General features: G+C 44.5%; 1 protein-coding gene across 1 annotated transcript in view; it reads left to right on the forward strand.

Annotated features, from left to right (window-relative positions):
- Nucleotides 1-26000, forward strand: part of LOC107397069 (voltage-dependent N-type calcium channel subunit alpha-1B) — a gene marked incomplete in the record, with an annotated part of 226962 nt that overhangs the window by 43146 nt on the left and 157816 nt on the right. Inside the window, 2 exon segments of the mRNA XM_070546318.1 lie at nt 16857-16948; nt 17302-17454. Of these exon segments, the coding sequence (XP_070402419.1) occupies nt 16857-16948; nt 17302-17454 (245 nt within the window).

Genomic DNA, 26000 nt, shown 5'->3' on the forward strand with positions numbered 1-26000 from the left:
CTAAAAAACATGCCAGGAGCTATGAACATGGCTGAGGAGATGAGTGAGGACAAGGGGAGCAGGGGCACGGAGAACGACCTACTGAGGGATGGGAGGCACTACAAAAACACTGAATAACCCTAACCCATAAAAGCAGAAGATACAGGAGGACTAAACGCTGAAGTACGTTATGATGAGTAAACAGAAAACGATGGACTGGACTGATAAAGGCAGAAGTAAACACCAGAGGAGACCAACACAGGATGAGTGAGAAACACGAGACAGACTAAAGACCAAGTTGCTAAACTAAAAAGCGACTGGAGTAAAAACTGAAGGGATGAACAGAACATCAGTAGAAGGAATATCTAAGAGAGCACGGGTCATGGTGAAGGACACTCGAGGTGGAGAACTAAGATGACATAATGACGGGCAGAGAAGTGGCTCAAGGTGACTGAGGCTACAGATGAATGAATGAATCTAAGGAACAGGAAGCAAGGAGACCTGGGGGAGGGAGAACACTTGGAATGGATGGAGACGGGATGTGGACAGTAGACCGGACTCAGTCTGAGCGGGACCACTGACATAAGAGGACAGAGTCTCATTTTAAAGTTTCACCCGTGTGAACCTCTGATTGTTTTTTCCAGATGCTTTGACTCGCACACGAGAACCTCGCTGAGCGTGTTTACAAGTGTAGTATTTACTCCGCAGGGCCGGCTCACAGCTCAGTGCACACAAACACCACAGCTCACTCAGTGATGCGCTCAACAGCAGCCCTGCTGTGGAAAAGGAGCATCCCCACACTCTCACTGCGTCACCGTGCACCAGCTCAGCCCAGCAGCTCCGCCAGCAGCAGGTGAAGTGGAAAACAGCCAGTTACGTTGGGAGGAGCCTGAGCGCTGCAGCATCACTCGCTCATTTCTGAAAGCAGACAGGAATATGTAGAGGTGTAAACGTTAAATATCTATAAACAATAACTGTTATTAATGATCTCACACTGCTGTACTCGGCTTTGCTGCTTTAAATCACTGGAACACTTACAAGTTCATTTGGTTTGGTCTGTGGTGATTGTAGACTGTAGAGTCAACCTAATCTGGTACTGGTCACGGGATGATGTCATGTTGGAAATCTGGATAATAGGTTTTCTCCAACCAGCTGCACTCATGGTTTCACGTCTGTTTTAGGTCTTAATTCCTTCCTCTTCTAATTATGTTTTGAACGAAAACCTCATTTAAAACACTTTGTATAGAATTTGAACTAAAACTTAACTTAAGCTCAGCCAAAAACAAAATACTAACAAAGAGAGGCACAGCAGACCCATTTCCTTCAAAATGGCTGCCAAGGTGCTGTCCCACATGAGAGCTGCCGTGTGTCTGCTGGGAAAGTCCTCTAAGAAGAGTAAAAGACCCTGCTGTGCTGCTAACATCCTGCTCTCTTTTATGGACTATTCATCTTTTGTTGAGTTCAACGTGTCCGAGAAAAAGCAACAACAGACCTTGTTCTCAGCTAGATAGAGTCGGCATATGCTACACACAAGAATACTGGACTGGCCCCGCGAGGCCTCGCCCAAGTGAACATGATCAACCGTTCCCTGGTGCTTTCAACCTTCTGCTGATACTTCTCTTGGCTGGTGACCTGGAATTAAATCCTGGGCTTCAGTCTCTATCTGGACTAGTCCCATGGCTAGCTGAACCACTTAAGTGTTAACTTGGCCTCCACCTCTGCCTCGGCTGCTGCCGGGCTCAATCATCCGCAAACACGGCCTTGCGTTTCACCTTTATGCAGATGATTGCCAGATTTACTCCTCATTTCATCAGGGGACCGGTCTCTCTTTGATGTCCCTTGTGCCCTGTCTCAAAGAGGTCTTGGCTTGCCTCGGACTACCTGCAGGTTGATGAGGGTAAAACAGAGCTCGTCATGTTTCATCCAAACAGCAAGCCGGGCGCAGGATCCGAAGTTGAGCTGGTCCATCTCTCTCCCTTTTTGAAACCAGTTGTCATTAGCTTGGGGGTGAGAATTGACTCTGGACTTGATGCTCACTTCAGCTCTGTGATCCAATCCTGTTTGTTCCATCTGCGTTGCCTTTCAAAAATCAAACCTATGTTGTCGAGAGTCCACCTGGAGCGAGTACTCCATGCGTGCGTAATCTCTAGATTAGATCACTGTAACTCTCTCCATACTGGGCTTGGTCAGTCATCACTGCGTCATCTTCAGATTGCACAGAACAGCGCCGCCAGGTTTCTGACTGGAGCCAGGAAGTGGGATCACATCAGTCCTGTGCTGGCCTCCCTACACTGGCTTCCTGTTTTTTATCAGGCGCGTTTTAAACTCCTGGTTTTTGTGTTAAATTTCTTTCGTGGAGACGCCCCTCCTTTCTTAGCGGCGCTCCTGAAGAGACGTTTGCCTTCATGCCCTCTGCGCTCTTCTGATCAGACCCTCCTTGTCGTCCCTCGTACTAAGTGTCGAACTTGTGGGGACCGGGCTTTCTCGGTGCTAGCCCCATCACTGTGGAACCAGCTGCCATCTGCAGTTAGGCTGACTACCTCTTTGCCGGTTTTCAAGAGTCAAATGTAAACTAACATTTTTCGTTTAGTGTTTCCAGAACATGTTTGAAGTCGGTTTGCTTTTATGTTATTTTTAATTGCTGCTTTATTTCTTGTGAACTCACTTTTGTTCATTGACTTATTCTTCTGTCTTATGCTCTACGGGGTTTAACTTCTCTTTACACGATTGTCTGTTTTTTTATGAGGTGTTCTAGCGCCTTGGGTGTCCGAATAGGGTTGTGGAAGGTGCTGTACATGAATAAAGCTTTGACTGATTGATTAACAAAGTAATTTTCTGACCTACACTGCTCACACACAGCTGCTCACCACTCTTGCCAAATGCACTGGTAGAGCTGCCCGTTAGCAAGCAGCACGGCTAACAGAAACCATTTTAATCTAGAGCAGTGGTTCCAAACTGTGTTTGACTCGTGGACCCCCTGAGCCGTTTAGTCGTACCACGAGTACCCCCTTAGTCAAACGTGTTGACGATTCCCCAACAGTACAACTGATTATTAAATGAAAACCATTTCATTAAAACTCCTCAACGCTGAACCACATCTCACTTCCTGTCTGGCTCAGGTCAATAATTAACTTTAACCATCCTCATGCAGGGTTCAGACTCCTCGTGGAAACTTTCTGGAGCTCTGCATCTGCACCACCGCTGGTGTCAATGCTCTGACTGGACTCACTGACCACGTTTACATGCACCAAATTTCCTCAACCCGATTTGGATCTTGGTTGATCTCTGTGTACATGCACACTAACTAAAATGATCCGATCATGCCGTGAGTTTAAATGCACCAATCATTCAATCAGATTAAATAGGTTGAGCATGCGCAGTTGTCTTTCCCGGAAAAAAGTAAACAAACGTTCTGAAATTAAAGGAAAAATGTAAAAACGTAAATAACAATTCTTCCTGCTTTCCTGTTTCATTTAAACAATTTAATGTTTTTATTTTGCTCACAGAAGTTTTGTTTTCTTCAGTAAATAACTGCAGATTCATGCTTTGCTGCGTTTTATCATTAACAATATCAGAATAAGGGAGGGTCAGCCTTGTCTCTGCCTCTTGATCAGCTGGTCAGCGGATCTGATGTGACGGGGTGGGGGGGATGGGGGTGGGGGTGGGGGGGTCCGGCTCATGCTTTATTACTGTTGCTGCTTATTATTAATAAAATGTGACAATCAGCTGAAACTGTTGAGAAAATTTGGTTCAAACTAAATAACAGGAGATGTTCAGAGAGTCTGGAAGCCTGGTTCATCATGTGTTCATCATGTGTTCATCATGTGTTCATCATGCGTTCATCATGTGTTCATCATGTGTTCATCATGTGTTCATCATGCGTTCATCATGCGTTCATCATGTGTTCATCATGCGTTCATCATGTGTTCATCATGCGTTCATCATGCGTTCATCATGCGTTCATCATGTGTTCATCATGTGTTCATCATGCGTTCATCATGTGTTCATCATGCGTTCATCATGCGTTCATCATGTGTTCATCATGCGTTCATCATGTGTTCATCATGCGTTCATCATGCGTTCATCATGCGTTCATCATGTGTTCATCATGCGTTCACCATGCGTTCATCATGCGTTCATCATGTGTTCATCATGTGTTCATCATGCGTTCATCATGCGTTCATCATGTGTTCATCATGTGTTCATCATGCGTTCATCATGTGTTCATCATGCGTTCATCATGCGTTCATCATGTGTTCATCATGCGTTCATCATGTGTTCATCATGCGTTCATCATGTGTTCATCATGCGTTCATCATGTGTTCATCATGTGTTCATCATGTGTTCATCATGCGTTCATCATGCGTTCATCATGCGTTCATCATGTGTTCATCATGCGTTCATCATGCGTTCATCATGCGTTCATCATGCGTTCATCATGTGTTCATCATGCGTTCATCATGCGTTCATCATGCGTTCATCATGTGTTCATCATGTGTTCATCATGCGTTCATCATGCGTTCATCATGCGTTCATCATGCGTTCATCATGTGTTCATCATGCGTTCATCATGTGTTCATCATGCGTTCATCATGCGTTCATCATGTGTTCATCATGCGTTCATCATGTGTTCATCATGTGTTCATCATGCGTTCATCATGTGTTCATCATGCGTTCATCATGTGTTCATCATGCGTTCATCATGTGTTCATCATGTGTTCATCATGTGTTCATCATGCGTTCATCATGTGTTCATCATGCGTTCATCATGTGTTCATCATGTGTTCATCATGCGTTCATCATGTGTTCATCATGCGTTCATCATGTGTTCATCATGTGTTCATCATGCGTTCATCATGTGTTCATCATGCGTTCATCATGTGTTCATCATGCCTTCATCATGTGTTCATCATGCGTTCATCATGCGTTCATCATGTGTTCATCATGCGTTCATCATGTGTTCATCATGTGTTCATCATGCGTTCATCATGTGTTCATCATGTGTTCATCATGCGTTCATCATGTGTTCATCATGCCTTCATCATGTGTTCATCATGCGTTCATCATGCGTTCATCATGTGTTCATCATGCGTTCATCATGTGTTCATCATGCGTTCATCATGCGTTCATCATGTGTTCATCATGTGTTCATCATGCATTCATCATGTGTTCATCATGTGTTCATCATGCGTTCATCATGTGTTCATCATGTGTTCATCATGTGTTCATCATGCGTTCATCATGCGTTCATCATGTGTTCATCATGCGTTCATCATGTGTTCATCATGCGTTCATCATGTGTTCATCATGCGTTCATCATGTGTTCATCATGCGTTCATCATGTGTTCATCATGTGTTCATCATGCGTTCATCATGTGTTCATCATGCGTTCATCATGTGTTCATCATGCGTTCATCATGTGTTAAACGAACCACATCTCATCTCATCTGCGTTAACGTGTTTTTACACAGATATTCAGCCAGAATGTTTAACTGAGGATGTTTTTCTACTCAACATCAGCCTCCTAAACTCAAACCAGGTGTGATGAACCGATGTTACCTTGTCTTCTTTACGAGCTTGTCTCCATCACCTGCTGCAGAAACAGCTGCTGCGTTCTCAGAAACAGGGATCCGCGCAGCAAACCGGAAATTAATCTGCATGTTTCCAGTACAGACTTGGACACGTTAGTCGAAAGATTTGTGCAATAATCAGATTTTTATTTTACTTCCACAAAATGCAAGTTCTAGATTAGAAATGACAGAAAAGGGGATGCTTGGCATCATATTTAAAAGCCGCCGCTCATTAATTAGGCCGTCATTTTTTAAGTCGGGCAGTTCAAGTGACGGTGGGAGGCTCGCTAGCTTTTGCACACATGCACAGTGGGCATTATTTTACTCCAACAATCCAAGTGGCTGTGTACATCGGAATGATGATTAGACAAAACCACCAATTGCAATGAGATTGTAATTTCATTCCGATCGGGCCGAATCGGATCAGAACATTCTAACTGACATGTTTACATGCAGGATTTTTGATCTGATTGGGCGTTTAATCCGATTAAATGTGCGCATGTTTTCTCCAGAATTCTCAGTCCTCTCTCTCCCATTCAATAGAACTGATGAAATCTTTTTCAAGAGTTTCAGATTACTCTATAAACTGGTTAAAATCCACAGTTCTACCAATTAATTTCTCTTTTGTCAATTTGCTTAATACACAATTGGAGTCAGGGAACATCAATTACCTGGGAATTAATATCTCTCCCAAGTTAGCAGATCTAACCAAACTAAACTACATCCCACTTTTAAAGAACGTGGAAGATGATCTTGCAAGATGGAAATCCTTACCAATATCACTCATGGGGAGGGTTGCTACAATTAAAATGATGGTCTTACCCAGAATAAATTACTTATTCTCGATGATCCCAAACAAACCACCAGCTGACTGGTTTAAATCTCTGGACTCCTCAATTACCAAATTCCTTTGGCAGGATAAACCTCCACGAATTAGCTTAAAAATGCTTCAGAAGACCAAAGACAAAGGAGGACTGGATTTACCCAACTTTTATTATTATTTCTTAGCCAACAGGCTGCAATATATACCAAGATGGTTGCAAGATAACCCACTAGACGAGTCCTGGTTAGATATAGAACAGACACTTTGCAATATGATAGAGCTTTCAGACTTACCATTTATTAGCTCAAGCATAAGAAAACATGAAGGCTTCAAAAGTATTAGTATCAGCACCTCTCTGACAGCATGGTGGGAGTATCTTAAAATGACAGAGTCTTCACTAGTACCATGCAGACGCACACCTATCTGGAATAATCCTGATATTTTGCAAAATAACAAAATGATGAACCTTCCGGACTGGAAAAATAAAGGAATCCTATACCTGGAACACATATATGAAGGATTGGACTTCATCCCATTTAATAGAATAGTCTCCCAATTTGGAATGGATAAGAATAGCTTTTTAGAATATCACCAAATTAAATCTGTAGTCAAACAAAAATTTAAGCTCAATAAAATAGAATTACAAACACCACCAAGGGTATTAGACTTTTATAATCTCAACCCCCCAAACTACTGTCTAAAGTATATAAGACACTGTCCAAAATAGACGATAGAATAGTAATCCCTATTGAAAAATGGGAGGTGGATCTATCAGTCAGCTTTGACCAGAACTTCTGGTCCCAAACTTGTTTAAAAACTTTTAAAATGATCAGACACTCCAATTTACATCTTAGGTGTGTTCTTGCTGTGTCTTTCTAAATCCATGCTTTCGTTCTTTTTTAAACACAGAAACAGTTTTGTTTACCTGTTTGTAGCTACAGTTTCGCCGATGGCTGCCAGCTTCTTCAGGCTGACGCTGATGGTGGCGCGTCACTTCCTTCTCCGTTTATCTGCGGGCAGCAGAGGACGTTGTCGCCCTCTACTGCCCGCTCTCCCCTCTCCGATGATGCAGTCCCATGCGTGGTCCAGCGTGTAAACTCCGTCGTCCCTGTTCATGGTCCCACATCCACGTCTCCTTATCTCGACAGCTTCCTTGATCCATCTTTTGTATTTTGTAGATTTTCATCATCTACCGGCCAACTTGGCCGGTGAGTAAAAAATTTAATTTCGGACCCTGGGTGATAGGTTGAATTTCTTCAACTGCCTCAGGAAGTACATCCTCTGCTGGGCCTTTTTTCTGATGGTGGTGATGGTGGGCTCCCATTTGAGGTCCTGGGTGATGGTGGTGCCCAGGAAGCAACATGAGTCCACCATCGTGATGGGAGTGTCAGACAGGTTTAAGGGGGCGATGGGGTGTGTGTGTTTCCTAAAGTCCACAACAACCTCCGCTGTCTTCTGGGTGTTTAGCACCAGGTTGTTGTGGCTGCACCAGGACACCAGACGTTCAGCCTCCATTCTGTAAGCGGACTCATCCTCATTAGAGATGAGTCCGATGATGGTGGTGTCGTCAGCAAACTTAATTAGTTTGACAGACTCATGCTTGGAGGTGCAGCTGTTGGTGTACAGGGAGAAGAGCAGAGGGGAAAGAACACAGCCCTGTGGTGCGCCGGTGCTGATGGTCCGTTGGTCCGAGACATTCTTCCCCAGCCTGACTTGTTGTTTCCTGTCTGTCAGGAAGTCAGTGATCCACCTGCAGATGGAGTCAGGCACGTTCATCTGGGACATTTTGTCTTGGAGGAGGTCTGGCAGGATTGTGTTGAATGCAGAGCTGAAGTCCACGGACAATATCCTGGCGTAGGTACCTGGGGAGTCCAGATGCTGCAGGATGAATTGTAGAGCCATGTTGATTGCGTCATCTACAGACCTGTTTGCTCTGTATGCAAACTGCATGGGGTCCAGGAGGGGGGCTGTGAGGGTTTTGAGGTGGGGGAGAACTAGGTGCTCAAATGACTTCATGACCACAGATGTCAGAGCCACAGGTCTGTAGTCATTCAGTCCAGTGGTTCTTGGTTTCTTGGGGACAGGGACTATGGTGGAGATCTTGAAGCAGGCAGGCACATGAGATTCCTCCAGTGAGGAGTTGAAGATGCTCGTAAACACTGGGGCCAGCTCTTCAGCACAGTGCTTTAGAGTGGCAGGAGCCATGCCATCAGGGCCCGGGGCTTTTCGTGTGTTAAGAGACCCGGTGGCTGCCTGGTGGGGTCTGGGTCCCTGGGCTCTGCTGGGTCCACGGTGGGGGTGGCCGCCCCTGGGTCCCGGGTAGCTGGGTCCTGGGCTTGGCCGGCTAGGGGGTGGGAGGCTGCGGGCGGGCCTGTGGGCTTGCCGCTGATATCTCCAGGGACTCTGCCGGCCGCTGGTTGTGGCCCCCCTGGGGCGATCCTCTGTGCCTCTCGAGGGGGGCGGGGGGCCTTTCTGGTTGCAGTCTCCTTGGGGTTCCTGTCTTCTGGGGCAGCGCTTGCATCTCTTGGACTTGGAGCTCTCTCCATCTCCTACGCATCTTTGGGGGGCGGATCTGTGGTCCCTCACACTCTCTATTGGACGCTCCTATAGAGAAACCTTACATAAACAAGCGCGTGTACACACACAGGTGCTCACATGGTGCTCTCAAAAGTATGGGCTTGGGCACGTTCAACACATGTCTTAAGGCTGTGGTTGGCACTAAATGCACTGTGATTTATTATCGTGTGATTCTTCAGTAAAACAATGTTGATTTTATATTTCATCATCAGGTTGACGCAGTGATAGCTTGCTCCTGATGTATTGTTGTGTGTCCCATTTTTTTCCTTCTCTTCTCTTTCTGCAGATCTAGAAGCAGACTCTTGTTCATTATTGTTTATTTTTGTGGAACCCCCCCCCCTCTCCCCACCTTTTCTTTTCCTTTCTCTTTCACCTCTGTCTCCGTGTCTGGTCGGAATTACAAAGCATTCAACAACAATAACAATAAAGTTTTAAGTCTCAGGCGTGACATTAAAAGCAAACGCTTTGATTCTCCACCTGAGAGTAAATCTGTAAGGCTTGTCACCAGCATTCAGACATCAATTCTGCTTGCTTCACAGCCAGACAGGACACGGTAAAAAAAAAATAAAATAAATAAATGTGCGCATGTAAACATGGCTAGTGATTACTGATCCATGTGAAACTGGATCGTATCCATTCAGCATGCGGTCAAGGCTTCAGACCCTCTCTCAGTAGCAGCTGTAGCCCTGCTCTGGTTTTTCCTTCATTGTGTTTCTTAACCCTGGTTCTCAGCTCCCCCTGTCCTACATGTTTTAGGTGTTTCCCTGCTGCCACACACCTGGTCTAAATGAGTGAGTGATTAACAGGTTTCTGCAGCACGTGATGTCATTTTGAGAAGGCAGTGCAATTATATAAATCAAGTGGGCTGAAGCAGAGACATGGAAGACAAGCTTGATTTAAGCTGGTTTGGTATTGATTTAGGTAAGAATGGGCCATATGGCCTTAAATCTATATGACAATATTTTCTCCTCTTCTGTTTGTTTATTTATGTCAGAATGCCTGTTTTTACATTCTCACACACTTTATCTCACGCAGAACTCTAAAAATTATTATGTAATTTTCAAAACCTATTTTAAAAACACAAAACCTTTTATGTTGTCTTCTTACAATGCAACACAAAAATCCTCCTAATATGAATAAAGATGAAGATATTTATATAAAACACAAGCTAAATGTGATGAAAACACATTTATGAATAAAAATGTAAAAGCAGAAATAACATTTCTTCCTGATTCCTTTAATCACTTTCATCTTTTCATTTTATGATAGAAGTTAAGTTTTATTGTGTGCTGAAGGTATAAACACCGTTTACGTTGATTAAAGTTAACGAGCTGTTGACTTTGCTGTCACCAGAATTGTTACCGAGCATCCTCAACATCAGACTCCTGAGAGACCCAAATTAGGTTCGTATAACCGAGGCTACCCTGTGTTTAGTACACCGTAATCCACGCGCTGCTGCAGGAGCCTCTCCAAAGCGGACAGTTTGACAACATTCATGCACAGACGCGGTTGTCCTAGTGGATAACTGATAATATGATAACAATATATTACTGTGCATGACTTTATTTGAGTATTCATTAAGCATAACACATCCCAGGGCGAGTATTGTCATCCGTGTCCCCCTGTAATGTGGTCACGGACCTTTGGGGGTTACGCGCACCCCTGGTTGGGAATCACTGCTCTAAGGTTTGGTTTACAGGCAGCAGACATGCTGTGGCACTGTCATGGTTTGTGGGAAAGAGCCTAACCCAAGACATGCAGAATCACAACAGAACACCGAATGAGGGTAAAATAATATATTTATTTTAAAGGGGGGGGGAACAGACGGCGCACTGGGAAGTCCAGTTGTGTAGTGTAGATAATCTACATACTAGGATTTAATGCAGTTTGCTATCAGCTTTGTTAGATCCTGAGAAAGATCAGACACATTAGCATATGAAGCTTGTATCATGTATCAATATCCAGGATATTTATACAGTCGATAGAAGTTCATACACCAACCTGCTTGGTCTATATTTAATCCAGAGATTAATATTTAATTCAAGAAATGTAATAGCAAAAGTTTATTAAACAGAAGACTTAATGGAATCTTTGCTTGTTCAATAATCAAATATACACAATTCTGTGTTTTATTTCAAAGAAGAGTCATTAAGAATTTATTACTAACAATTTTAAAGATGACAATTTATAACAGCTTTGATATTAAAACTTGGTATTAAAAGCAAACCTGTGTCTGAATGGAAACTAAAGTGGAATGTGTGTGTTGGATGCGTGGACGGATCTCAGAAGATTTCTTTCAGAGAGAGGAACACGTTCTGGGTGGAAAGTTGTTTTGCAGCTAACTGAGTTGTTTCTTAGAGAGAACAGCATCGGATGCAATCTGTGTTCCACCTAACCCAGTTAGACAACCCTCTGTGTGGATCCGGAGGTCAAAGGGAGGATGTTGTAAGCCTCTGGGTACCCGGTCCGGTAGGGGAGACCCGAGTGGTATCGACTCTCGCAGGGTACACATGTGTGGAGCTTGCGTCTGGCTTAACTCTGAAGGAGTTTTGCGTCAGCTGTTTACAGGTGGCGGTCTTTTTGGAGCGATTCTATCGGCGTGACAGACCAGCTTAGTGAGGCTTCGGGCGGCCGACCCTCGTCCTCTGGGATGACTCTTGTCACCACAGAGAGCATCTGGTTGGTTCAAGAACTGAAGTTGAACTGAGGAGTTTTTGGTTTTATTAAAACCTCAGAGCACGCCCTCTCAGGGACAGAAAGCTTGTTGACAGAAGTTCGGCCAGGACAGCGTAACCTAGCTGGGGAAGTGTGACCTTTGGGTCACAAATGAGGCCATTCATGCCGCTACATTTTAAACTGAAGGCGCACTGGGATGTCCAGTGGGATTGGGAACGGGAGCACAGCGTCTGGAGAGGGTAGAGCAAACACAGGTGAGTCCTGGGAGTCTTAACTAGGAAGGTGCAGAGAAAAGACTCACTGGGAGTTGGGGGGAAACACTGGTGTGAGGGGGGCAGGTTGAGAGCCGGGGTGTATCCAAGTGGGGGGGTGGGGGGGGGGGGGGGGGGGGGGGTCCAGGAGAGGGAGCTTGAGGCGAGCAGGAGAGCGGGTCGGTCAGGGTGAACGGAGAACGTGTCTGAGCGCCGTTCGGGAATCCTATGGAGCACGAGTGAAGAATCCTGGGGTGTAGCAGTATCCTGAGGTGTCGGGGGAAAAACCTGAAGGCAGGTAATCACAAACATCCACAATCACGAGAGTAGAAAAACTCTAGAGTCTCAAACACCTCGAAGACACGACGAGGGCTGGAAACTACCAAGCTGTAGCAATCATCCGGCGTCGAGCTGTGTTCTGCATGTGTGTGTGTGTGTGTGTGTGTGTGTGTGTGCATGTTTATGCAGCATTAAGGATTGGCTACATGTATTAAATGATCATTAAGATGTGATATTCCATGTAAATAAGAAAAATCAATTTGATTGGTCTTTGAATGTTTAATCTAATCTTCCTTTAGTTTCTTTGACTATTCAGGAAACACATACTTCATATTAATTAGACAGAATCAAGAATATAGTTTATTAAATGACTTTAATTGTATTTTCCTAAACAAAATGATTACACAAGACAAAGCATAAATGAAATGATGGTTGTACAGGGTGACAGATGATGGAATGGAAGCAAAATGTTTTTGCAGAACCTTGTGAGTAATCTGAGATTGAATTTGTGGAGTCTGGCTAGTAAAAGCAACCCGGCTGTGTGGTTTGATAAGCTAAACTTTATTTATAAAACCATCTGACACCAGTGTGCGGAGTCTACAATACCACTGTGTGTGTGTTGCTCCCGGCGGTCTGAAGGACAGGCAGCCAGAGTGGTGAGTTCACCAGACATCGAGACCACGAGAACCCAAAGAGTAGTAGCTCCCTTGGAAGTGTTGCAGAGAGGCTTTGACCTTGAGGTCAAAAGAGAGGATGGTTCCAAATGCTTGCTCACGTCTGGCCAAACAAGGAGGCAGATGGAGAACTACTAGATTAGGAAGGGAGTCCTGTGTATATTAAATGTTGCTTACCAATTCTAGACAAATCAGAATTTGACACCTCAGAAATAACCTTCATTGAGATTCTCAGAGGTTAACTCTCAGTGTGAAGCAAAAATGTTAAACATTATTAATAATCGTATTATAATGTGTATGAGAATACTGATGGATGAACTTGTTAATATAACAAATACTGATCTGGTGTCGTTTAAGATCTGAAATGAATCATTGCAGGAAAAACATTCATTTGAACACATCATTGATTAATGCACACATTATTCAGACACTTTAGGATTCAATAAGAGATGATTAAATGGCACATGGACAGCAGCAGCTCAGGAGGTTGAGCAGGTTGTCCAGTAATCTGAAGGTTGCAAGTTCGATCCCAGCTCCGACCAGAGAATTCTGCTGTTGTGTCCTTGGGTAAGACACTTAACCCACCTTGCCTGCTGGTGGTGGTCAGAAGGACCTGTGGCGCCTGTGTTCAGCAGGCCCGCCTCTGTCAGTGCGCCCCAGGGCAGCTGTGGCTGTATTCAGAGTGAACGTAAAGTCTTGTCTTCTGCATGAGACCTTGAGCAGAGATATCATGACTTCCTTGTTCGGTAAAAAGCAGTGCTTTCTTGTTTGGAGGCCAGAGAGATGGACTGCTTGTGTCTGCAAATTAAAAGTTAATTTCTGGTCATTTTGTGTGTGTGTGTGTGTGTGTGTGTGTGTGTGTGTGTGTGTGTATTAAAGAAAATGTAACTTTCAAAACCTATTTTAAAAATACAAAACCTTTCAAGTAGTTTTTATGTTGTGTTATGATTCATTCTTCTTACAATGCAACACAGCAATCCTCATAAAATGAATAAAGACAAAGACATTCAAATGCCATGGGCTCACTACTCGTGGGAAGGGCCAAAGGGGTCAGATGCAGTGTGTGACGGGTGGTAGTCGAGGGCGGGGACCTTGGCGGTCTGATCCTCGGCTACAGAAGCTGGCTCTTGGCAGATGGAATGTCACCTCTCTGGTGGGGGAGGAGCCTGAGTTGGTGTGTGAGGTTGAGAGGTTCCGACTAGATATAGTCGGACTCACCTCAACGCATGGCTCTGGTTCTGGAACCGGTTTCCTTGAGAGGAGTTGGACTTTCTACCACTCTGGAGTTGCTCCCACTGAGAGGCACCGAGCAGGGGTGGGTTGCCCCCCATCTTGGTGCCTGTACGTTGGGGTTTACCCCAGTGAATGAGAGGGTAGCCTCCCTCCACCTACGTGTGGGGGACGGGTTCTGACTGCGGTCTGTGCTTATGCACCAAACTACAGTTCAGACTACCCACCCTTTTTGGAGACCTTGGAGGGGGTGCTGGAGAGCGCTCCTTCTGGTGACTCCCTTGTTCTGCTGGGGGACTTTAACGCTCACGTGGGCAACGACAGTGAGACCTGGAGAGGTGTGGTTGGGAGGAACGGCCCCCCTGATCTGAATTTGAGTGTTTTTTTGTTATTGGACTTCTGTGCCAGCCATGGATTGTCCATAATGAACACCATGTTCAGACATAAAGGTGTCCACATGTGCACTTGGCACCAGGATACCTTAGGCCGCGGTTTGATGATCGACTTTGTTGTTGTTTCATCTGACCTGCGGCCGCATGTCTTGGACACTCGGGTGAAGAGAGGGGCGGAGCTGTCAACTGACCACTACCTGGTGGTGAGTTGGCTCAGATGGTGGGGGAGGATGCCAGTTAGACCAGGCAGGCCCAAACGCATTGCGAGGGTCTGCTGGAAACATCTGGCAGAGTCTCCAGTCAGAAGGAGCTTCAATTCCCACCTCCGACAGAACTTCCAAAATGTTCCGGGGGAGGCGGGGGACATTGAGTCTGAATGGACCCTGTTCCGTGCCTCCATTGTTGAGGCGGCCGACTGGAGCTGTGGTCGCAGGATCGTCAGTGCCTGTCGTAGTGGCAACCCCCGAACCCGCTGGTGGATACCGGCGGTTAGGAATGCTGTCAAGCTGAAGAAAGAGTCCTGTCAGGTCTTTTTGGCCTGTGGGACTCAAGAGGCAGCTGACGGGTACCAGCAGTCCAAGCGGAACACGGCTCGGGTGGTCGCCGAGGCAAAAACCCGGGCATGGGAGGAGTTCGGTGAGACCATGGAGCAAGACTTCTGTACGGCTTCGAGGAGATTTTGGTCCAACATCCGGTGGGGGAAAGCAGTGTGCTACCAACGCCATCTATAGTGGGGACGGTGTGCTGTTGACCTCTACTCAGGACGCTGTGGATCGGTGGGCAGAATACTTCGAAGACCTCCTCAATCCCACCGACACGTCTTCCAGTGAGGAAGCAGAGTCTGGGGACTTTGGGTTGGCCTCTCAGATCTCTGGTGCTGAGGTCACTGAGGGGGTTAAAAAGCTCCTCTGTGGCAAGGCCCCAGGGGTGGATGAGATCCATCCGGAGTTCCTTAAGGCTCTGGATGTTGTGGGGCGGTGTTGGCTGACGCGGCTCTGCAGTATCGCGTGGACATCAGGGGCAGTTCCACTGGACTGGCAGACCAGGGTGGTGGTCCTCTTATTTAAAAAGGGGGACCGCAGGGTGTGTTCCAACTACAGGTGGATCACACTCCTGAGCCTTCCTGGTAAGGTCTATTCAGGGTTCTGGAGAGGAGGGCCCATCGGATTGTTGAACCTCAGATTCAGGAGAAGCAATGTGGTTTTGGTCCTGGCCGTGGAACACTGGACCAGCTCTATACCCTTAGGGGGATCCTGGAGGGTGCGTGGGAATTTGCCCAACCAGTCTACATGTGTTTTGTGGAGTTGGAGAAGGCGTCCGACCGCTTCCCTCGGAGGGGCCCTGTGGGGGGTACTCCGGGAGTATGGGGTACCAGGCCCTCTGATACGGGCTGTTAGGTCCCTGTATGACCGGTGTCAGAGCTTGGTCCGCATTGCTGACAGTAAGTCGGACTCGTTCCCAGTGAGAGTTGGACTCCACAACATTTATGGACAGGATTTCTAGGCGCAGCCAAGGTGTGGAGGGCATCCGTTTTGGTGGCCTGAGGATCAGGTCTCTGCTTTTTGCAGATGATGTGGTCCTGTTGGCTTCATCAGAACGTGATCTTCAGCTTTCGCTGGAGCGGTTCGCAGCCGAGTGTGAAGCAGTTGGGATGAGAATCAGCTCCTCTAAATCTGAGAACATGGTCTTGATTCGGAAAAGGGTAGAATGCCTTCTCCGGGTCAGGGATGAGGTCCTGCCCCAAGTGGAGGAGCGCAGGGTGCTCTGACCAGTGAGCTGTCACTCCCTTGCTGGGTCTGTTTTGTGTCGGCTCTGTACGTTTGTGTTGGGTTGGAACAACCGTAATCTAAGCTGAGAGTGACCTGATGCTAAGCTGGGAGCTGCTCTGACCAGTGAGCTGTCTCTCCCTCATTGGGTTTTGTGTTTTGACTGTGGTAACAAAACTTTTTGGACGTGGTGGACCTGTTTTATTTGTCTTCTCTTTTCTTTTCCTCCCCAAAGCTTTGTTAGTTTGGTTTTGTTAGATTCCCCAGCTTTGGGAAGGAAGTTTTGTTATCATTATTTGTTATTTTAAATAAACCCGAGCATTCCTGCTACTGGAAACCTGGTTTTAAGGCTGTGCTATTTTCCTATCTATCTCCTCGAGCCCTCCATCCTTAAGATGGGTTGTAACATGTGTGTGTGTGTGTGTGAGTGTTTTCTCCTTCACATTAGTGAAACTAACATCTGAGTTAATGTGGATTCTTCTCTCTTTATTATTAAGTGTTTTTGGGGCAACAGTATTGAGACGAGGCAGTGAGGGACTTCTGACATGTTTCAGCCGTCAAAAGCCTCGCACCTCTGAAGGGCTTCATAAATGTGCAGCTGTCCGTGTCCTTGACTCAGATCTGTTCTTGTGCGTGCAGGATTCTGGCCACGGTGGGAGCGGACTTTGATCTGAGAACGCTCAGAGCGGTGAGAGTATTGCGACCCCTGAAACTCGTCTCTGGCATTCCAAGTAAGCCTTCACATAACATTACCTCTGATGATAATAGCAGGAAGTGAGCGTGGATGTTAGCATTCATTACCTGAGCTGGTATTTGACCTCTTATTTGTTATGAGGAGTAGCAGCTGAGATGTTGTAAGACCAGTTTAACTTTTACTAGGTTGACCAGGTTACTTATTTGCCTTCATAAGCCGAATGCTTTCATAACTTTAGAATAATACAATGATCATGGCACAACCATCCAGAAAGGTTGCTTTTCAAGGTAAAGTTTAGAATTGTCTGCTGCTGCTTTTCACATTCAAAGATGTTTTTCTGTTGTTTCATCTCATCAGTGTTCAAAGGTGTGCTTGTCTGTTTTCACTCAGGTCTTCAGGTGGTATTAAAGTCCATTATGAAAGCCATGGTACCTCTGCTCCAGATCGGCCTGCTGCTCTTCTTTGCCATCCTCATGTTTGCGATCATCGGTCTGGACTTCTACATGGGCAGGTTCCATCAGACGTGCTTCTGGGTGGGCACAGGTAAACAAGATGCTGTCCTCACATTATTTCATAAACAGGAATGACCTTCATTAGTCACCAAGCTCCTGAACAGCTGTTATCAGCGCAGCCTGGAAAGCTTCCTTACCTATTGTTGCACTGTGGGGTACTCTGGCTGCACAGAGGAAGAACACAAAGACCTGCAACGGCTTGTGAAGACAGCTGAGGATTGTTTCTCCACTCAGGCCGGCTCCTCATAGGGGCCTCTAAAATCCTACAGGACCCCTCACATTTCAGGAACCCCCTCGTCATCACACTCATCACACAAACGACGATCTGGCATAGCGCGTCGCCTCCACATCGGTAACAAGCGCTTGGTCACCCATAGTCAGTTTTCAACGCTTTGGGTGTGAGAATGTGTTGGCATGGGAGGCACTGCAGCAATGTTGTTCATCTCATGGATGAACAATCCCTAAATTCTCCACTTCATAGTAACACTGATTATTTATTACCAAGGAGAAAATGCACTGGGTTTTACCCTATTACATTTAAATTTCATGGTTAAACAGTACATGTTAAAATCTAAGCTCAGCTCGGCAGTGACCTAAAATACATAAATATAATTTTACTTACCGGAAAAAATGAAGTGGAGACTCCTTGGACGCTCTATTAGTGCAATTAATGCCACAGCAAGTCATTTTGTCCAACAATTGCACAAATAATATCCAAACAAGAATACACAAACGCTACAACGAATGGTCTAAGTTGAGAGACTGAAAATCCCGGAACAGTTTCCAGGCCAGACCGAGGCTCTACTGAGGCCTTTCCCCGGAGCTAGCTCTGTGGTCACGTGGGTCTGATGCTCATTAATTATACAGAATTTTAGGCTTTTAATACACTTAAACAGAAGAGTGAGAAAAACATTCACCCCCCTCAGAGTTGTCATGAGTGTAAACTAGATCATTTAAACCAAAAACATGTTCTGGTACCAGGCTGTAAACATGTTTATTTCTGCTGTGAAATTGTTTTTTTTAACATGGGAGTTAGTGAGGATTTGCTCACTTCTGACACCAGCCCCTAGTGGATGAGGGTGGAACTGCAATTTGTGGTACCTCCGGGTTGGCCTCAATTTTTGAGCCGCATTGTGGGGGCTTGGTCGGAACATAAAACAGGGAAAATAACCTGAACATGCAGCTCTGGCAGCTGTGGAGTTGGGCTCGGCTCTGGACGGTACACCCCACCCCCACCCCCGCGCTGGCTATGCCGCCGCCGTAACACAGAGGGAAACCCCGGATGTAAAAAAAAAGTTACACAACTGATGCTGGATCAGCCAAAACCACCAAAACCGCAGCTTTGACGGTCACGTGATCGTGCTGTTTGAAATCGGTCCGAAACAGATAGACCGTTCGGCCCAACACAGAAGTTCTTACTTGATCTGACCACTCCAGAGGCTGAATGGTGTAAAAAGCAGGAATTTGTACCAAACTATACAGTCATCATGATTTAGTGTTCAAGAAAGGTGTTCAGGTGCAAAGTGTTCACATCTGATCTATATTATATTTTCCATCACCTGGAGTCACAAACAAGAAACTCATGTACCTGTGGTATTATGTACCTGTGGTATTATGTACCTGTGGTATTATGTACCTGTGGTATCATGTTCCTGTGGTATCATGTACCTGTGGGATCATGTACCTGTGGTATCACGTACCTGTGGTATTATGTACCTGTGGTATTATGTACCTGTGGTATCATGTACCTGTGGTATTATGTACCTGTGGTATTATGTACCTGTGGTATTATGTACCTGTGGTATCACGTACCTGTGGTATCACGTACCTGTGGTATTATGTACCTGTGGTATTATGTACCTGTGGTATCATGTACCTGTGGTATTATGTACCTGTGGTATCATGTACCTGTGGTATCATGTACCTGTGGTATTATGTACCTGTGGTATTAGGTACCTGTGGTATCATGTACCTGTGGTATTATGTACCTGTGGTATTATGTACCTGTGGTATTATGTACCTGTGGTATCATGTACCTGTGGTATCATGTTCCTGTGGGATCATGTACCTGTGGTATTAGGTTCCTGTGGTATCATGTACCTGTGGTATTATGTACCTGTGGGATCATGTACCTGTGGTATCATGTACCTGTGGTATCATGTACCTGTGGTATTATGTACCTGTGGTATCACGTACCTGTGGTATCATGTACCTGTGGTATCACGTACCTGTGGTATTATGTACCTGTGGTATTATGTACCTGTGGTATCACGTACCTGTGGTATTATGTACCTGTGGTATCACGTACCTGTGGTATTATGTACCTGTGGTATTATGTACCTGTGGTATTATGTACCTGTGGTATCATGTACCTGTGGTATTATGTACATGTGGTATTAGGTACCTGTGGTATCATGTATCTGTGGTATTATGTACCTGTGGTATTATGTACCTGTGGTATTATGTACCTGTGGTATTATGTACCTGTGGTATCATGTACCTGTGGTATCATGTACCTGTGGTATTATGTACCTGTGGTATTAGGTACCTGTGGTATCATGTATCTGTGGTATTATGTACCTGTGGTATTATGTACCTGTGGTATCATGTACCTGTGGTATCATGTACCTGTGGGATCATGTACCTGTGGTATTATGTACCTGTGGTATTATGTACCTGTGGTATCATGTACCTGTGGTATCATGTACCTGTGGTATTATGTACCTGTGGTATCATGTACCTGTGGTATTATGTACCTGTGGTATTATGTTCCTGTGGTATCATGTACCTGTGGTATTATGTACCTGTGGTATTATGTACCTGTGGTATTAGGTACCTGTGGTATCACGTACCTGTGGTATTATGTACCTGTGGTATCATGTACCTGTGGTATTATGTACCTGTGGTATTATGTACCTGTGGTATCACGTACCTGTGGTATTATGTACCTGTGGTATCATGTACCTGTGGTATCATGTACCTGTGGTATCATGTACCTGTGGTATCATGTACCTGTGGTATTATGTACCTGTGGTATCATGTACCTGTGGTATTATGTTCCTGTGGTATTATGTACCTGTGGTATCATGTACCTGTGGTATTATGTACCTGTGGTATCATGTACCTGTGGTATCATGTACCTGTGGTATCATGTACCTGTGGTATTATGTACCTGTGGTATTATGTACCTGTGGTATCATGTACCTGTGGTATTATGTACCTGTGGTATTATGTACCTGTGGTATCATGTACCTGTGGTATCATGTACCTGTGGTATTATGTACCTGTGGTATCATGTACCTGTGGTATTATGTACCTGTGGTATCATGTACCTGTGGTATTATGTACCTGTGGTATTATGTACCTGTGGTATCATGTACCTGTGGTATCATGTACCTGTGGTATCATGTACCGGTGGTATTATGTACCTGTGGTATCATGTACCTGTGGTATCATGTACCTGTGGTATCATGTACCTGTGGTATTATGTACCTGTGGTATCATGTACCTGTGGTATCATGTACCTGTGGTATCATGTACCTGTGGTATCATGTACCTGTGGTATTATTTACCTGTGGTATTATGTACCTGTGGTATCATGTACCTGTGGTATCATGTACCTGTGGTATCATGTACCTGTGGTATTATGTACCTGTGGTATTATGTACATGTGGTATCATGTACCTGTGGTATCACGTACCTGTGGTATTATGTACCTGTGGTATTATGTACCTGTGGTATCACGTACCTGTGGTATTATGTACCTGTGGTATCACGTACCTGTGGTATTATGTACCTGTGGTATCACGTACCTGTGGTATTATGTACCTGTGGTATTATGTACCTGTGGTATCATGTACCTGTGGGATCATGTACCTGTGGTATTATGTACCTGTGGTATTAGGTACCTGTGGTATCATGTACCTGTGGTATCATGTACCTGTGGTATTATGTACCTGTGGTATTATGTACCTGTGGTATAATGTACCTGTGGTATTATGTACCTGTGGTATTATGTACCTGTGGTATCATGTACCTGTGGTATCATGTACCTGTGGGATCATGTACCTGTGGTATTATGTACCTGTGGTATTATGTACCTGTGGTATCATGTACCTGTGGTATCATGCACCTGTGGTATTATGTACCTGTGGTATCATGTACCTGTGGTATTATGTACCTGTGGTATTATGTTCCTGTGGTATCATGTACCTGTGGTATTATGTACCAGTGGTATTATGTACCTGTGGTATTATGTACCTGTGGTATCACGTACCTGTGGTATTATGTACCTGTGGTATCATGTACCTGTGGTATTATGTACCTGTGGTATTATGTACCTGTGGTATTATGTACCTGTGGTATCACGTACCTGTGGTATTATGTACCTGTGGTATCATGTACCTGTGGTATCATGTACCTGTGGTATCATGTACCTGTGGTATCATGTACCTGTGGTATTATGTACCTGTGGTATCATGTACCTGTGGTATTATGTACCTGTGGTATTATGTACCTGTGGTATCATGTACATGTGGTATCATGTACCTGTGGTATTATGTACCTGTGGTATTATCTACCTGTGGTATCATGTACCTGTGGTATCATGTACCTGTGGTATTATGTACCTGTGGTATTATGTACCTGTGGTATCATGTACCTGTGGTATTATGTACCTGTGGTATCACATACCTGTGGTATTATGTACCTGTGGTATTATGTACCTGTGGTATCATGTACCTGTGGTATCATGTACCTGTGGTATTATGTACCTGTGGTATTAGGTACCTGTGGTATCATGTACCTGTGGTATTATGTACCTGTGGTATTATGTACCTGTGGTATTATGTACCTGTGGTATAATGTACCTGTGGTATTATGTACCTGTGGTATTATGTACCTGTGGTATCATGTACCTGTGGTATCATGTACCTGTGGGATCATGTACCTGTGGTATTATGTACCTGTGGTATTATGTACCTGTGGTATCATGTACCTGTGGTATCATGTACCTGTGGTATTATGTACCTGTGGTATCATGTACCTGTGGTATTATGTACCTGTGGTATTATGTTCCTGTGGTATCATGTACCTGTGGTATTATGTACCTGTGGTATTATGTACCTGTGGTATTATGTACCTGTGGTATCACGTACCTGTGGTATTATGTGCCTGTGGGATCATGTACCTGTGGTATTATGTACCTGTGGTATTATGTACCTGTGGTATCACGTACCTGTGGTATTATGTACCTGTGGTATCATGTACCTGTGGTATCATGTACCTGTGGTATTATGTACCTGTGATATCATGTACCTGTGGTATCATGTACCTGTGGTATTATGTACCTGTGGTATTATGTACCTGTGGTATCATGTACCAGTGGTATCATGTACTTGTGGTATTATGTACCTGTGGTATTATGTACCTGTGGTATTATGTACCTGTGGTATTATGTACCTGTGGTATCACGTACCTGTGGTATTATGTACCTGTGGTATCATGTACCTGTGGTATTATGTACCTGTGGTATTATGTACCTGTGGTATCACGTACCTGTGGTATCACGTACCTGTGGTATCATGTACCTCTGGTATCATGTACCTGTGGTATCATGTTCCTGTGGTATTATGTACCTGTGGTATTATGTACCTGTGGTATCATGTACCTGTGGTATTATGTACCTGTGGTATCATGTACCTGTGGTATCATGTACCTGTGGTATTATGTACCTGTGGTATCATGTACCTGTGGTATCATGTACCTGTGGTATTATGTACCTGTGGTATTATGTGCCTGTGGTATCATGTACCTGTGGTATTATGTACCTGTGGTATTATGTACCTGTGGTATCATGTACCTGTGGTATTATGTACCTGTGGTATCATGTACCTGTAGTATTATGTACCTGCGGTATCATGTACCTGCGGTATCATGTACCTGTAGTATTATGTACCTGTGGTATCATGTACCTGTGGTATCATGTACCTGTGGTATCAATGTACCCGTGGTATCATGTACCCGTGGTATTATGTACCTGTGGTATTATGTACCTGTGGTATCATGTACCTGTGGTATCATGTACCTGTGGTATTATGTACCTTTGGTATCATGTACCTGTGGTATTATGTACCTGTGGTATCATGTACCTGTGGTATTATGTACCTGTGGTATCATGTACCGGTGGTATTATGTACCTGTGGTATCATGTACCTGTGGTATTATGTACCTGTGGTATCATGTACCTGTGGTATCATGTACCTGTGGTATCATGTACCTGTGGTATTATGTACCTGTGGTATCATGTACCTGTGGTATTATGTACCTGTGGTATTATGTACCTGTGGTATTATGTACCTGTGGTATCATGTACCTGTGGTATCATGTACCTGTGGTATTATGTACCTGTGGTATCATGTACCTGTGGTATCATGTACCTGTGGTATCACGTACCTGTGGTATTATGTACCTGTGGTATTATGTACCTGTGGTATCACGTACCTGTGGTATTATGTACCTGTGGTATCACGTACCTGTGGTATTATGTACCTGTGGTATCATGTACCTGTGGTATCATGTACCTGTGGTATCATGTACCTGTGGTATTATGTACCTGTGGTATTATGTACCTGTGGTATCATGTACCTGTGGTATCATGTACCTGTGGTATTATGTACCTGTGGTATTATGTACCTGTGGTATCATGTACCTGTGGTATTATGTACCTGTGGTATCACGTACCTGTGGTATTATGTACCTGTGGTATCATGTACCTGTGGTATCATGTACCTGTGGTATTATGTACCTGTGGTATCATGTACCTGTGGTATCATGTACCTGTGGTATTATGTACCTGTGGTATTATGTACCTGTGGTATCATGTACCTGTGGTATTATATACCTGTGGTATTATGTACCTGTGGTATTATGTACCTGTGGTATTATGTACCTGTGGTATAATGTACCTGTGGTATTATGCACCTGTGGTATTATGTACCTGTGGTATCATGTACCTGTGGTATCATGTACCTGTGGGATCATGTACCTGTGGTATTATGTACCTGTGGTATTATGTACCTGTGGTATCATGTACCTGTGGTATCATGTACCTGTGGTATTATGTACCTGTGGTATCATGTACCTGTGGTATTATGTACCTGTGGTATTATGTTCCTGTGGTATCATGTACCTGTGGTATTATGTACCTGTGGTATTATGTACCTGTGGTATTATGTACCTGTGGTATCACGTACCTGTGGTATCATGTACCTGTGGTATCATGTACCTGTGGTATCACGTACCTGTGGTATTATGTACCTGTGGTATCATGTACCTGTGGTATCATGTACCTGTGGTATTATGTACCTGTGGTATCATGTACCTGTGGTATCATGTACCTGTGGTATTATGTACCTGTGGTAATATGTACCCGTTGGTATCATGTACCTGTGGTATCATGTACCTGTGGTATCATGTACCTGTGGTATCATGTACCTGTGGTATCATGTACCTGTGGTATTATGTACCTGTGGTATTATGTACCTGTGGTATCATGTACCTGTGGTATCATGTACCTGTGGTATTATGTACCTGTGGTATTATGTACCTGTGGTATCATGTACCTGTGGTATCATGTACCTGTGGTATCATTTACCTGTGGTATCATGTACCTGTGGTATTATGTACCTGTGGTATCATGTACCTGTGGTATTATGTACCTGTGGTATCATGTACCTGTGGTATTATGTACCTGTGGTATTATGTACCTGTGGTATCACGTACCTGTGGTATCATGTACCTGTGGTATCACGTACCTGTGGTATTATGTACCTGTGGTATTATGTACCTGTGGTATCACGTACCTGTGGTATTATGTACCTGTGGTATCACGTACCTGTGGTATTATGTACCTGTGGTATTATGTACCTGTGGTATTATGTACCTGTGGTATCATGTACCTGTGGTATTATGTACATGTGGTATTAGGTACCTGTGGTATCATGTATCTGTGGTATTATGTACCTGTGGTATTATGTACCTGTGGTATTATGTACCTGTGGTATTATGTACCTGTGGTATCATGTACCTGTGGTATCATGTACCTGTGGTATTATGTACCTGTGGTATTAGGTACCTGTGGTATCATGTATCTGTGGTATTATGTACCTGTGGTATTATGTACCTGTGGTATCATGTACCTGTGGTATCATGTACCTGTGGGATCATGTACCTGTGGTATTATGTACCTGTGGTATTATGTACCTGTGGTATCATGTACCTGTGGTATCATGTACCTGTGGTATTATGTACCTGTGGTATCATGTACCTGTGGTATTATGTACCTGTGGTATTATGTTCCTGTGGTATCATGTACCTGTGGTATTATGTACCTGTGGTATTATGTACCTGTGGTATTAGGTACCTGTGGTATCACGTACCTGTGGTATTATGTACCTGTGGTATCATGTACCTGTGGTATTATGTACCTGTGGTATTATGTACCTGTGGTATCACGTACCTGTGGTATTATGTACCTGTGGTATCATGTACCTGTGGTATCATGTACCTGTGGTATCA

Source organism: Nothobranchius furzeri, chromosome 17 (genome assembly GCF_043380555.1).
Source record: "Nothobranchius furzeri strain GRZ-AD chromosome 17, NfurGRZ-RIMD1, whole genome shotgun sequence".
Classification (NCBI taxonomy): domain Eukaryota; kingdom Metazoa; phylum Chordata; class Actinopteri; order Cyprinodontiformes; family Nothobranchiidae; genus Nothobranchius; species Nothobranchius furzeri.